Raw genomic sequence first — 12,553 nt, 5'->3', positions numbered from 1 at the left:
GAGGGAGAATCTCCCTCTGCCCTTTCCCTTAAGGTTCTTCTGGCTGGCCAAATAATCAACGAGACAGGTTAGCAGGAGAAAATAATACCAAGTTTAATAACATGTCTACATGGGAGAAAGCAGGGACACTGCGTTTCTCCACACAATAGCAGAAATTCTCGTCTTAAATATCATTTTCAGCCAATGACAAAGGAGGATTTTGGGGGTGGGGGGAGTCAGTTATAGGAGATTACCACTAAAGCACAGTAAACAAGAGTAAGGTTATTATGCAGCCCAAGGCCTCACCTTCTACATTGATAAGTCACTAGAAATGAGCTCATCCCCCTCTCTTCTCCAAACAGAGAGGGAGATACCTTTACAAATGGAGATTTCCCTTATAAATGTAAATGATTATCTGGCAACTCCTCGCAGGGTCATCCAGAGAATGTGGCCAGAGAGACAGAACTTCTGATAAGAGGGGCTTGTTGGTGCGTTTCTTATTGTAACATTTACCCTACGTTATCTTTACAGCCATCATGATAGATCTGTTCCAGGAAAGAGCCACCATGTCAAATTCTTTAGGCAGTTAGTGGGGGAGGTCAAATGTCCTCAGAGAAAACAACCAAGGTAAAGAGATAGATTTCAGGGTGGCCAAATCTTGATCTCCCACAGTCCCGCCTTTGAAACTAAAAGTTTCACAGTCCTTTTGAAACTTAAAGAAGTTTCATAGTCCAGAAGCTGAGTTGGTAGATTGTTTCATCTCACTGAACCCATTACTTAGTCCTGATAATAGATCAGTTCAATTAAGTTCATTTTGGAAGGTGGTGATGCAGGTGGGCTCTCAAGGTTACACCTATATTATGGAAGCAAGCAATCAAGGATTTAATAGAAGCATTTCTATAAAAGAAAAACAAGGTTAATGGTTGGAGCAAGTTGTAAAGCAGTTTTTGAGTTCAGAGGACAGCCAGTGAAGAAGAATTTTAGATGTCAGCGTCAAAGTATCTTTTGCAGTTTAAAATGTCTCAGATGGTGTCGTCAGGTCATCTCAAGTTTATATCAAGTTCATCAGCTTCAGTTTGTAAGGCTTCAGGGAAAAGGGCAGGTTCAGTTCTCAGTGATTTCAAATGAAAATGATGGGAAAAATCAAAAATGTTAGTTTGGATATCTGTAGCTAGATATTTCAGGAGACTAGAAGAAATCAGGATCCAGTCTAGTCAACAGATACAAAACAAAAACCTCAAAAGACAACAAAACTAGGATCTAATATCCACAAATGTATACTATAGTTTTTACTGAAATATAATTTTTCTCTCTAAAATCACCCTCATTTTTATTAAGATAGCCAAATTAAAACTAACTAGTTTGCAAAATAAGTCTAGTTTCAATAGAGTTGGCCCAATTATTTACATAAGTACAGCAAGAATAGCAATTGATCACATAGGCTCTTTTAAATCTGCTTTGCTGGAACTTTTTGTAAGGAATCTCACATTGAACTTCAAAAGCCTCTCGAGGCCAGGAAAGCCAAGCCAAGGATTTTGTCATCAGACTTTGCCTGCAATACCTACAGATTTGGGTGAATTCCTCTCTTCCGAGGTTCCCCCAAAATATTTCGAGGTTCCTTGTACCTGCCAGATAAGTGACATTCTTTACTTATCCTGGTAAGTGCTGCTTGGAACATAAGGTACCAGGCCAATAGTTCCACATGGCTTTATTCCATAAAGTCCAATCTTCGTTCCTCAAAAGCTGTATGGTTATATCGCAAATATGATGTTCCAGTCACAACCTTGGTAATATAACCAGTGTTTCCAATTGTGTCCTGTTATAAGGAGAACAGATTCTTATTGAACTTATGCAAATAACTATATTGCCACGAAAACAACAATACTCACTCACTAAGAGTTTCCAAATTTGAGGGATCAGATAGAGAGAAAAGATAAATATTTCCATTGTACTTACAAAAATATCATTTACCAAATTGTTATAAGTCATAGCTAGCTCAGGAGAAAAGAGAAAAAGTTTTCCTTAAATCTGAAAAAACAAAACATTAAAAATTCAGCAATACTTCAAATGAAAAATCATAAAAATTATAATCATCCTTATCAGTTCATTCAGTCCTGTGTAATCCATTCTTGATCCCAATCTTCTTGTTAGCAGCTTCATGAAGTCAGTTTCTCCATTAGATTTCTGTAGTTTCTTACCAAGTTCAGTTTTATGATCAGAAAGTTTGTCAGAAATCTGTATTCCAGTGTAAATATCAGAGTCCTTTCCAAGAATTTTTCTGAAGTTGAAACATATTTTGCAAAAGCATTAGAGCAAAGAAATGAGTCTGTAAACAACAAGACCTCAAAATGGCAACTGACAGAGAAATTTGGTTAATTTTGTGACGTACAACATTTTAAAATAATAACCAAACTTATGACTGATAATCAGGACAGATCAGAATTTCAGTAATGTTATACAATTTTAAAACATCTATGTCAATAACATTTGTCCACATAATATCACCTAAGCAGGCTTATCATCACTTGTCTGACAATGTTTTCTATGTAATTTAACATACTGAATCAGCCTAATAAGTTTAGTATCTTCTTCCTTATAGGAAGAGAGCAAATTTCTTTGAGAAGTTCCAGGGCCCTTTGAAAATTCTCAAGGAGAAAAAAGACTTTATTTAAGATGTGAATTTTGGGGAGCTTGTCAAAAATATAAAAAGTCAAAGCAAACATAGCATTAACAGTCCAAAAAGCCTTAGTAGAGAGACCTCAGTCTTTTGAACACAGGAAATTATTTTAACAGGTTTTTTTTTTTTTTTTTTTTTGGTAGACTTACTCAAAGGTAAAGAAAAATCTTTTATAACCTCTTTATCAAGTTTAAGCAAATTATCTTTTTACGAGAAATTTCAATTTTGCACCAGCTTACTTCTGCTATTAAAACTCATTTACTTAATTAAATTCATTTCAATCTTAGCCAACTTAACCATACAAAAATTCCTTTTCCAGAATTCCTCTTCCACAAACCTTCTATAACTTTCTTTTTACATCTAGAATTTGTCCCATGTCTTTCTTTTCCCTTCTAGTACTTGAGGACAAATTTATCTTTCTTAACCAAACAAAATATTTCCATTCTTTGCACCTTCTTTATACATCTTACTTTCCTTGTACACAGACATATTTTTCTTAATATTTAGTAGCTTCAATCACATATATTAATTAGAAATTTTAACCTTTAGAAACCTTAATTTGTAAGTAAAAACTAAACAATTATAAACTTTCTTTTACATTAGTATCTTGTGGCTTGGAAAATTTATAAACACTTCATAACTTCTAGAAACATGTTACTTTATAGTATAATCTTTTAATAAAACACGTGTTTACCAATAGACCCAAAACACCTTTTAGTTTTCCTGTAATGAAAAGCCAAAAGTAGACAAATGTACATTTAGCAATCAATGTCTAATATCTTATCTCATTTGGAAATGATGATACTCAGAGAATTTTTTATCATAAATTTTAGCAAAACTCTAAAAGTCACCAAAAAGAGTTTGGAAGCTGTAGCCACCATAACACATAATTATTGTTTAAAGTTTATCCAACATTTATCTTTTTCACAACTATTTAGTTACTTCTTTCCAATAATTATTTAGATTGCCTACAACACTTCATAAGACTTCAGATAAAATTAGCCATCATTTAAATTACTATTTTTGTTAACCAGTTCTGTAATAGAAATAACATCAGTTTTTTTCTACAAAATTTTATGTCAATTTCATCACCTCTTATACCTTTAAACATAGTTATCATTAAGACTTTTATCAATAGGTCTTGGTCTTCTAATTTTGGACAAGGGAAGCATTCCCAGTCAGACATTTTAAAACATACTCAGGCAAAGTTGATGTAACCTCTTTATATAAAATTAGCTCAAACATTCCAACCTTTATAATCTTATCAACACTTACACTTTTACATGTTCTCAATTCTATTGTAACCTGAGTCAAGGTCTTAAGGCTATTCAAATTTTTTTCCTTCCTTTTTCTGGCCTTTTCTAGGTACCAAATAAGCAATTATGTGAGAGCTCTCAAAACATTTTTTTTTCCCCAAGGTGAGCGTCTCACTTGCCTCACCCCATGCTCAGCCCTGAAAAGGGGGTTGGAGCTATTATTATTACTGTTAAAAAGCAAGCAAGCAAACAAAAATACCGGACCTGTGGGATATCAGGATGGAAAACGTCCAGATCTCCCAGGCTCTGGCTGTAGGTTAAGATAGCAAGTGTTTGTTATCTATAGACTTTTGGAAGATTTGTAGGGTTTTGACATACCCAAGACTCATGCTTCAGGAACTAGAAGATATCAGGTCTCAGTATAGATGGAACAAGAGATTCTGCCCGAGGCAGTGTTAGGTTAAGAGATACCAGCAAAGTGTAGCACCGTTTGCGCTATTTACTGTGTATTATCCTCCCTTTCAGGGGTCATCAGTGGAGGCTAAGCTCCTTGCCTAGAGGATTCTGCAGCAGGCAATTTCAGTTGATCTTTAAGTAACCTTTGCTGTCAACTTGCTGGCTGCTGGGGGTAGCCTGTGCCAGGAATCGCCTTTATTCAGAGAAACAAAAGCAAATCAATTAAACAGATAAAGAGTTCCCTCCTCTAAGTAGGAATAGTTTTCTCTATCAGCCCAACCCCCCCTGAGGTGCTGGTGTCGTGGGATAATGGCTCTGTCTTTGTTCCTTTATAATTCACTTCAAGGGAGGGTCTGTTCCTTTACATATTCAGGGAAAGCCAAAGAAAGCTTCCATCCAGAAAAAGAACAAAAATTAGTACTGAGTATGAAAGACAGAGTTCTTGCTTTTCCTCTTGGGCGTCCATGGTGACCTTGAGAAGATCTCAGATCTAGGGGTCTGCCCTACGGAATGAGTCCCAGGCGGTTGCAGTGGGCAGTATGCCCAGTGTTCTAAGGGCCAAGGATCAGGTTACCTGCTTTACAATCTCCTGCAATCTTCAGCATAACCCTAGGAGGTAAAGCTATTGTCTCTCTTTACAGGTGAGGAAACTAAGGTTTAGCAGGATTAAATGCCAGTATTACGAAACTAGTAGATGATATAATCAAGGTGAATCCTTGCTAGTCCAACTCCAGGATCCCCACTAGTTAGTATTCTGTTATCCTCTAACATGCCACCAACATCAGCACCAAGGATGGCTCCCAGTGTGCAGAGATACTTGTCTACACTGCCTCTGATAATGCCCCTGTTACAGCTTCCCCTTACCACCACTTACTCTTGGGAAAATCAGTCACAGAGGAGTTGAATATCTTATCTGAGGATTCACAGGCTTGCCTTGGTTCTTGGCTTCAAACCCCAGCCAGTCTCTATGCTCTTCGTGCATCCCACACCACTCTCCAGAAAACAGACAGGAGGACTGTTTCATTTCCTCTCTGTTGAACTTCATTTATCAACCAGGATCTCTGCTAGACCTGCAGACACAAAGATGAATTTGTAAACTGAAAATGCTACCCTTGGCGGAGCACTTATGATCATTGTTAGTGTCCTTTTATAACCAAAAGCCCTGGTGTTCACTGGTCACATGCATTGCCAAGAGGTTTTGGTGTGCTTGTTTGTAGGCAGTTCTGATCCACCATCTGGGAGATCAGCCTTTCCAAGATTTAGTTTACAGATTTTCAGCTGCTGTCTCTGGCAGCTGGGTCTGGGGAGGCTAATGCCGTGGTCAATTACAGAGCTCCATTGTAGAGCTTTCAAATTGCATAAAACATTGACTTTAAGGGATAGGATCTGGAGATAGTGGCTGTTGTCATGATTACAATCCATAAGGGGAAGAAGGAACAAGATGGTAATCAGAGTGATGGCCCTTGGGAAACATGTATTTCTGTAGAGTCAGATGTAAAAGCCCCTTCTGGGTTGGAAAGGCTGATTATTCTATCTTCCATGAAAAGCACTTGATTTCCTTCTCATTCACTTGTCCACCAGTCAGGTAGTGGAGACCGTAGGGACTGGAGACACTAAACGAGCAGAAGCCCCCACCAGAAGGGTGGTGGTTCTAGATGATCTAGAGATAATACTACCTCTGCTACTATTAGATGTACGAGAAGAGGCCATGGAATCCCATCCTGCCCAGAAGGTAACCCAGAGCCATTTGGTCCATCCTTTCTCCAGGAGCAAAGTCTCTTTTCACCCATAGCTGCCTCAATCCTGAAAGATTCTCAGCAAGCACCCCCTTAAACATCTCCCTTCCAAGTCAAGAAGTATAGAAATAGGTCAGATACAGGCCATGCCTTCCAGGGCCTGATGCTGTAGTGGAGAAGAAAGATGTACAAGGTGGTGACTCTTAAAGAAGTCAGACTTGGGCTAGAGGTCACCAAGAGTGGTGGGCACAAGCCTGGGCTTTGGAAGTCAATGGTTCCCCAACCTGCTCTGCCTCTTATTAGCTGAGGGAATTTCACTTACTAATTATAGGACTTGGAGAATTTATTTGACTTCTCTGAATCTCAGGTCCCTCATCTGTAAAAGAACCATCTGGCCTATCTCACAAAAAGGATGTGAGGTTTAAACAAGGAAACATTTACAGAGCACCAGGCATGGTGCCCAGCACGTAGGAAGCATTGGGACTGTTACTGGTTGTAACGTGTTACTGGGAGTGGTCCTCATACTTGTTACTCTGTTTGAGTTAATAACACCTATGATGAATTATCAGGAGAAGAGTAAATGACTTTAAGGAAAATAACACTATGGGGCAAGGGGTCACCTGTGAAGGCCACCTGGAGGAGGTAGGATTTTAGTTGAATTGGAAAGTTAGGCAGAGATTTGCCTGGCATCCTTGGGGAAAGGTTTTCTAGGCAGAAAAACAACACACAAAATTCAGAGACATGGTTTATTCTGAGAGTAACAGAGACTTATTAATTTGAGAAAGTTTAGGCCCTGCCCTCAACAGTTTGTAAACCCCCTGAGAGAATTGCCTGTTTGGTGGATTCACAAAGGCCAACATCCATAGAGCAGCCCCTGGTATGGACATAATCTCTAAATAATTGTTACATTATCTGCTTAGCACATGATGGTGTTGAGAAAATATACTTAAAAACTAAATATAATCTTCTCCCAATCCAGAAAACCTTCAACAAAGGTAGAAGAAAAGGAAAACAGTTTTATTATTGAAAATGCATTAACCCAGAAGGCAATGTGTGTCACAGGCAAGCCACCAAGTGATGGCCAAGACAAAGAAATCTAACCTTTCTCTACAGCCAGGCAGCTATGACCCATTACATGCATGTCCTCAAGATACACAATCACTAGTCCTCAAGTAGGAGGACCTGACAGCAGCATCTGTCACACATGCTCATCCTTAGTTCACCTGGTAATTGGAGTGCCCATCTGTGTTAGTTAATGAGCTTTATGCAAAAGAAACACAAATTTCTCACATCTTTATGGCAGGGGGTAGTTTTGGAGTTTGGAGCAAGGCGCCTTGAAGAAGTGAGGCTCCCACTTTCCCACAGAGACTGGGAGATGGGGTGCTATCTTTCTCAATAATTACATTTCAAAGAGATGGTTCTCAGGTTCTCGAGAAAGACTTTCCTGGGTCCTAGTGCTGGCAAAAGTCTTAATTAGGTTTTAAAAGGATTTACATACATTTCAGAGACAGAGAAAGAACTCATAATGACAACTTTTCTAATCTAAATGCTCTAATAAAAGGGGTTGTGGGGAGAGTCTCTTCCCTTATTTTCAACAGGAAACATTTGGCCCTTACAATGGATCCTCAATAAACCTCTTCTGAAGAGAACTGAGCTAGTAGAGTAATGAACTAGTAATCTCCTTGGAATAGAAACTCCAGGTGGGCAGGTGGTGGTTGCTGTGTTTGTTTCTCTCTGTTTTGTTTTTAATCTGTCTTGTTGATTGCTGTATCCTCAGTGCATAGAAAGGTTCCCGGAACGTGGTCAGCATGCTCCATCAGGCTTCCAGACTAGAAATCCAGTGCTCCTGACATTATAAAACCAGTGGAACGGGGCATCATGGCCCAGGAAAATAGCCAGGAAAGTAATTTGGGCAGGGAGAGGCAGCTTGGATAGTTGATAATCAGACAGACAGATCCAGATTAGATGCCAAATTTTGTTGTTTTTATTAGCTGTGTGACCTCAGATGAATGACTTAACCTCTCTGGCCTTCAGATGTCTTATCTATACACCCTGATAATAACCCCTACCTCACAGAGTAGTCTTACTGGCTAAATTGGATAACATAGTCATATTAAGATTTTTTTTTTTGCACCAGCTCAGGGTATAAACAAAGAAATACATGAAATGGGATCTGATGTGGAAAGCCCCGGCAGAGTGCCCAGCAGAGCAGGGGCTCTGAAAATATCAGTCCTCTGTTCTGGAAGGAAATGAGTCAGGCCTGGGGGTGGCTATGTTTGCTTTGATCCTCTGCTGCAGTGGAGAAGGAGACAGGGACAACTGTGGAGATCCTTGAGCTGCTGACATTTTGGTTGTTGGGAGATGATCCCAGACTGAGGACTGGAGTTTGAAAGGAAACTATTGACCTGTAAGGCAGCTGTCCTAAATGTCAGGGAAATGGTGTGCTATTCTGTGTCACTTCTTTTCATTGATATTATAAAGCGACCTGGAGACAGTGTCCTGGCTTTATGGATTCAAAACCAGTAGAAATGATTACAGGCAAAGATATTGGAACAAGCGCTCTTCCCCTCTGAACCTATTTTTAAATTTCTCCTCTACACAATGGCCTTTGGCCCTTTACAGGCATTAGCTCAATCTACCCCTCCCCATATACCTCCAAGAGGCAGGAGGGAGTGTTATTATGTAGTCATCGTCATCAGTGAACTGCTGGTGTTGTGCGACAGCCTGGATAGGAAGAGGGCTGGATTTGATGTTTCAGTGAGAGAACTGTAGGGTTCTGGGCCTGCAAGGAGCCTTATGGATTGACCTCTCCCCACCCCCACCCCCCATTCTTCTTTTACTGGATGAACAAACTGAGAGCAAAGAGGGGCTATGATCTGCTCAAGGATGCAAAGAGAAGGGAGACAGACATGGAACCAGAGCCAAGACTGACTTACTGCCAAAGAGTTATTTTACTGCATAATGCATTATTTTAAAGGAACTGAAATGTTTCTGTTTAATAACATTTTACTGAAATACATTTGTTAACACAGTAAATGCAGAGCCAGAATAGGTGACAACTAAGAGAGATTGGAACTTTTGAATGTTACTTTCAGGGTTAGTCTGTAAAAATTATTTTTGGTAGGTTGCATATTATGAGTATCTTGATGACAATGATAATGACAATGATGATGGTGATAGCAGTGATGATGGTGATGTTGACAATGAGGAGGAAGAGGAGGAAGAGGAGGGTGATAGTGATGGTAGTGGTGATAACGATGATGATATTGGTGATGATGATTGTGAAAATGGTGATGATAGTGATGGTAATGTTGATGACAGTGATGATGGTGATGATGATGATGATGATAATGATGGTTACAATGATGATAGTGATGGTGATGGTGATGATCGTGGTGATGATGATGAGAAGGATGATAGCTAATGTTTTTTGAGAGCTAACACTGAGTCCATCACTAGTCTAAGCACTTTGTAGATTTTAGGTCATTTAATCCTCACAAAAACCCCATGCCAAGGATACTATTATTTTAATTCCCATTTTAGAAATCCGGAAACAGAGCGTTGAAGCACTTTGCTCAACGACACAGTTAGTAAATGACAAAGTCAGGATTCAAATACAAAATAATGAAAAAAAATAATTATAACTAATATTTATTGAGCTCTTATTGTGTTCTGAGCTCTATGATAAATGTTTTCCATGTATTACCTGATTTTATTCACCCAACATTTTGCGGGGTGAACGTCATTATTTTCTGTGTTTTGTAGATTGAAAAACTCTACAATTCAGAGTTTAAGTGACTTGCTCAAGGTCCCACAGCTAGGAAGGAATGAAACAAGGAGCATATATATGGAGACAGTCTTCCTCATCAGCCCACTGTGCAGTGCTGCCCTATCCACCACCATCTCAACTTCCCCCTTTTCTTCACCCTTACACCTACTCTGTGATGCCCACAGACACTGTGTTTACTCTGCTCCTTTCCCTCTCACGCCTGTTAGCATCTCAGTTTCCTCCTAACTGATCATCCTCTCTATATCCCAGACCTTCTAGCCCACCCCACACTGCAGCCAGAGGAGCCCTTCTGAAAACTAGGGCAGTCAGACATCCTTCTAATGGTTTCCAGTGCCTACAACTCAATCCAGATTCAAGAGTGGACTTAGAAGGCTCTCAATGAAGTGGCTCTGCCTGTGTCCCCAGCCCCATTTTTCTGCTGCCCCCCACTCAGCACTCCACAACCCAATTAAGCCAGTCTTCCAACCATTCTTCAATTCTTCAACCAGACGTCATAGTTTCTATCTACTGACACCATGCCTGGCCTACAGCACAAACTTGATAAGAGATTGATGAAGAATGAGTGAATGAACAAATGGATGAATGAATACATGCAAATTTTTTTCTTTTGTGATGTAGTTCTAACAAAATTTCCAGTAATTTTCTTTCTTTTTTTGTCCCAAGGGAAGTAAAGGAGAGCGTGGTGCAGACGGTGAGGTTGGACAGAAAGGTGATCAGGTAAAAACTCACTTTGTAATGAACTATTCCCCCTAAAGAAGCATCACTGTTTCTCCGAGGTAACTTTCATTCCACCATTTCTGACATCATTCCTTGTCTCTTCTTTGACTGCAGTAGGACTTTTTTTTTTAAATCACATTTTCATGATTTTCATCTTGATTCCTCTCGTTCATTGTTGCATTTCTGTCCTCCTATTATCTGAGGAGTGTGCCTTTTCTTTTCTTTTGTTATTTTAGACTCTTACCTTTAGTGCTTCTTGTTCACTGAAATGGTAGTGATTCATTACAAAATGTCCCCTTCCTCCCTCCACCCTGCCATCATTTCTATTATGTGACTCATGGTGCTAGTTGAAATGCTTCACAGATGCTCCTTCTCTGCCTAGTGCCCATCCAGCCCTGCTGGACCACTTCAAAAGCGTTGTAAGATGGTGCCAGTGATGACAGGCTGCTCTTTCTGTGGATTTGAACACTGCCTTCCCATCGTCTCCTATCAGGTGCTACCGGCTGATTCTGCAGTCTCCACTCAGCCTCTAGCAGCCCTTCTGCCATTTACATTGGCTATCGTGCGTCTGCTTCACTTCTGTCACTCTTCCCCTTTTTTCTTTTCCTTTCCTCTCTCCCACCTGCCCTCCCCCTTTCCTTCTCACTCTTCTACACATCTCTCAGTTAGTACTCATGTAAACCAGCTCCATGCCAGTCACTGCACCAGACTCTGAGATACAGAATGAGTAATGGGCAAATCCCTAACCACACGGGGCTTTCAGTTCAGTGAGGGAGAGAGGCTTCTGAGCAAGTAATCCAGAGGCAGTGAGTTAAGAGCTATATTCAAGGTCTGAATAACATACTCAGCTAAAATTCCATCTGTATGTGGAAAATCAAGATGTGTTTGGATGATTCTTAGAAGAAAGAGTTGTCAAAGGCAATGCACTCCATACTGAATGTTGTAGCCTGTGTTTTCCAGTGGCAGGAGTTGGAGGTGCATGGCAGGGAAATCATTTCTTCCATGGTGGTTTGTTTGGTTTCATAACATTGTTGTACTGAACTAAATGTTAGATGCAATACACTTTGCACCATAACTGGTTTAGCGCATTCTAAAATACGCACAGCCTCCTCTCCGCAAGGAGACATGAGTCTCTTTCTTAAAATAACTGTAATACTGTCTTAGTACAGATGCCAAAATTCAGTTAAGCTAACAATTCCCATTGTGGGCATGTATTGTACGTGTGTATGTATTTATTCGTTTTTAAAGTTTTATTATGGGACACTTCAAATACACATAAAAATAAGAGAATATGATAAGAAGAACCCCCTATCACCCAGGCACAATATCTCTTAGCCATTATTGCCACTCTTGTTTTCATCTACATGCTCAACCACTTCCCCACACCGTCTTCCTTCACATTATTTTGAAGCAAATCCACTTTCAACATAGATTCATTTTTGTAAATATTGTCAGATACTGTCTCAACCTATTGAAACACCAGCGATATATATTTAAAAAGCTCTTTTTGCTCTCAGCGTCTTTACCCAAAATTGTTATTGGAGTTAGATGGTAGATTCCAGATTGTTGACTGAAATTTGGTATTTGCACAAAGTAATCCAGTTTTTATGAGTCATTTAAAGCATTGCCTCTCATGTTTCCTAGGGTCATCCTGGAGTTCCAGGTTTCATGGGGCCCCCAGGGAACCCTGGGGCACCGGTAAGTCATAATTTTTAATCTCCTCCTCTTTTGGCCTTGACATTTGAACACTCTTCCGTACTCACTGGAGATGGTATCACACTGGAGCTGCCTCTCATTTTAAGGAACAGGCTGACACCTGAAAGGTGCCCAGGGATGAGCTGAAAGTGCAGGTCCTGTAGGCATCTGGGGTGAGTGCAGGGGGACTGGAGGAGCATTAATGGACAGTTCTGTTAGAATGCTATTGGGACTAGGGGGCATTAGC

General features: G+C 39.9%; 1 protein-coding gene across 1 annotated transcript in view; it reads left to right on the top strand.

The window, feature by feature from the left end:
* The window catches only part of COL22A1 (collagen type XXII alpha 1 chain), a 268,070-nt gene that overhangs the window by 207,644 nt on the left and 47,873 nt on the right, over positions 1 to 12,553 (top strand). The window contains exons 46-47 of the mRNA XM_058564983.1: positions 10,558 to 10,611; positions 12,256 to 12,309. Of these exons, the coding sequence (XP_058420966.1) occupies positions 10,558 to 10,611; positions 12,256 to 12,309 (108 nt within the window). The remainder of the gene's footprint in view (positions 1 to 10,557; positions 10,612 to 12,255; positions 12,310 to 12,553) is intronic.

This window comes from Diceros bicornis, chromosome 21 (genome assembly GCF_020826845.1).
Source record: "Diceros bicornis minor isolate mBicDic1 chromosome 21, mDicBic1.mat.cur, whole genome shotgun sequence".
In the NCBI taxonomy this organism is placed as follows: domain Eukaryota; kingdom Metazoa; phylum Chordata; class Mammalia; order Perissodactyla; family Rhinocerotidae; genus Diceros; species Diceros bicornis.
This window is presented reverse-complemented; position numbering and strand designations above follow the sequence as displayed.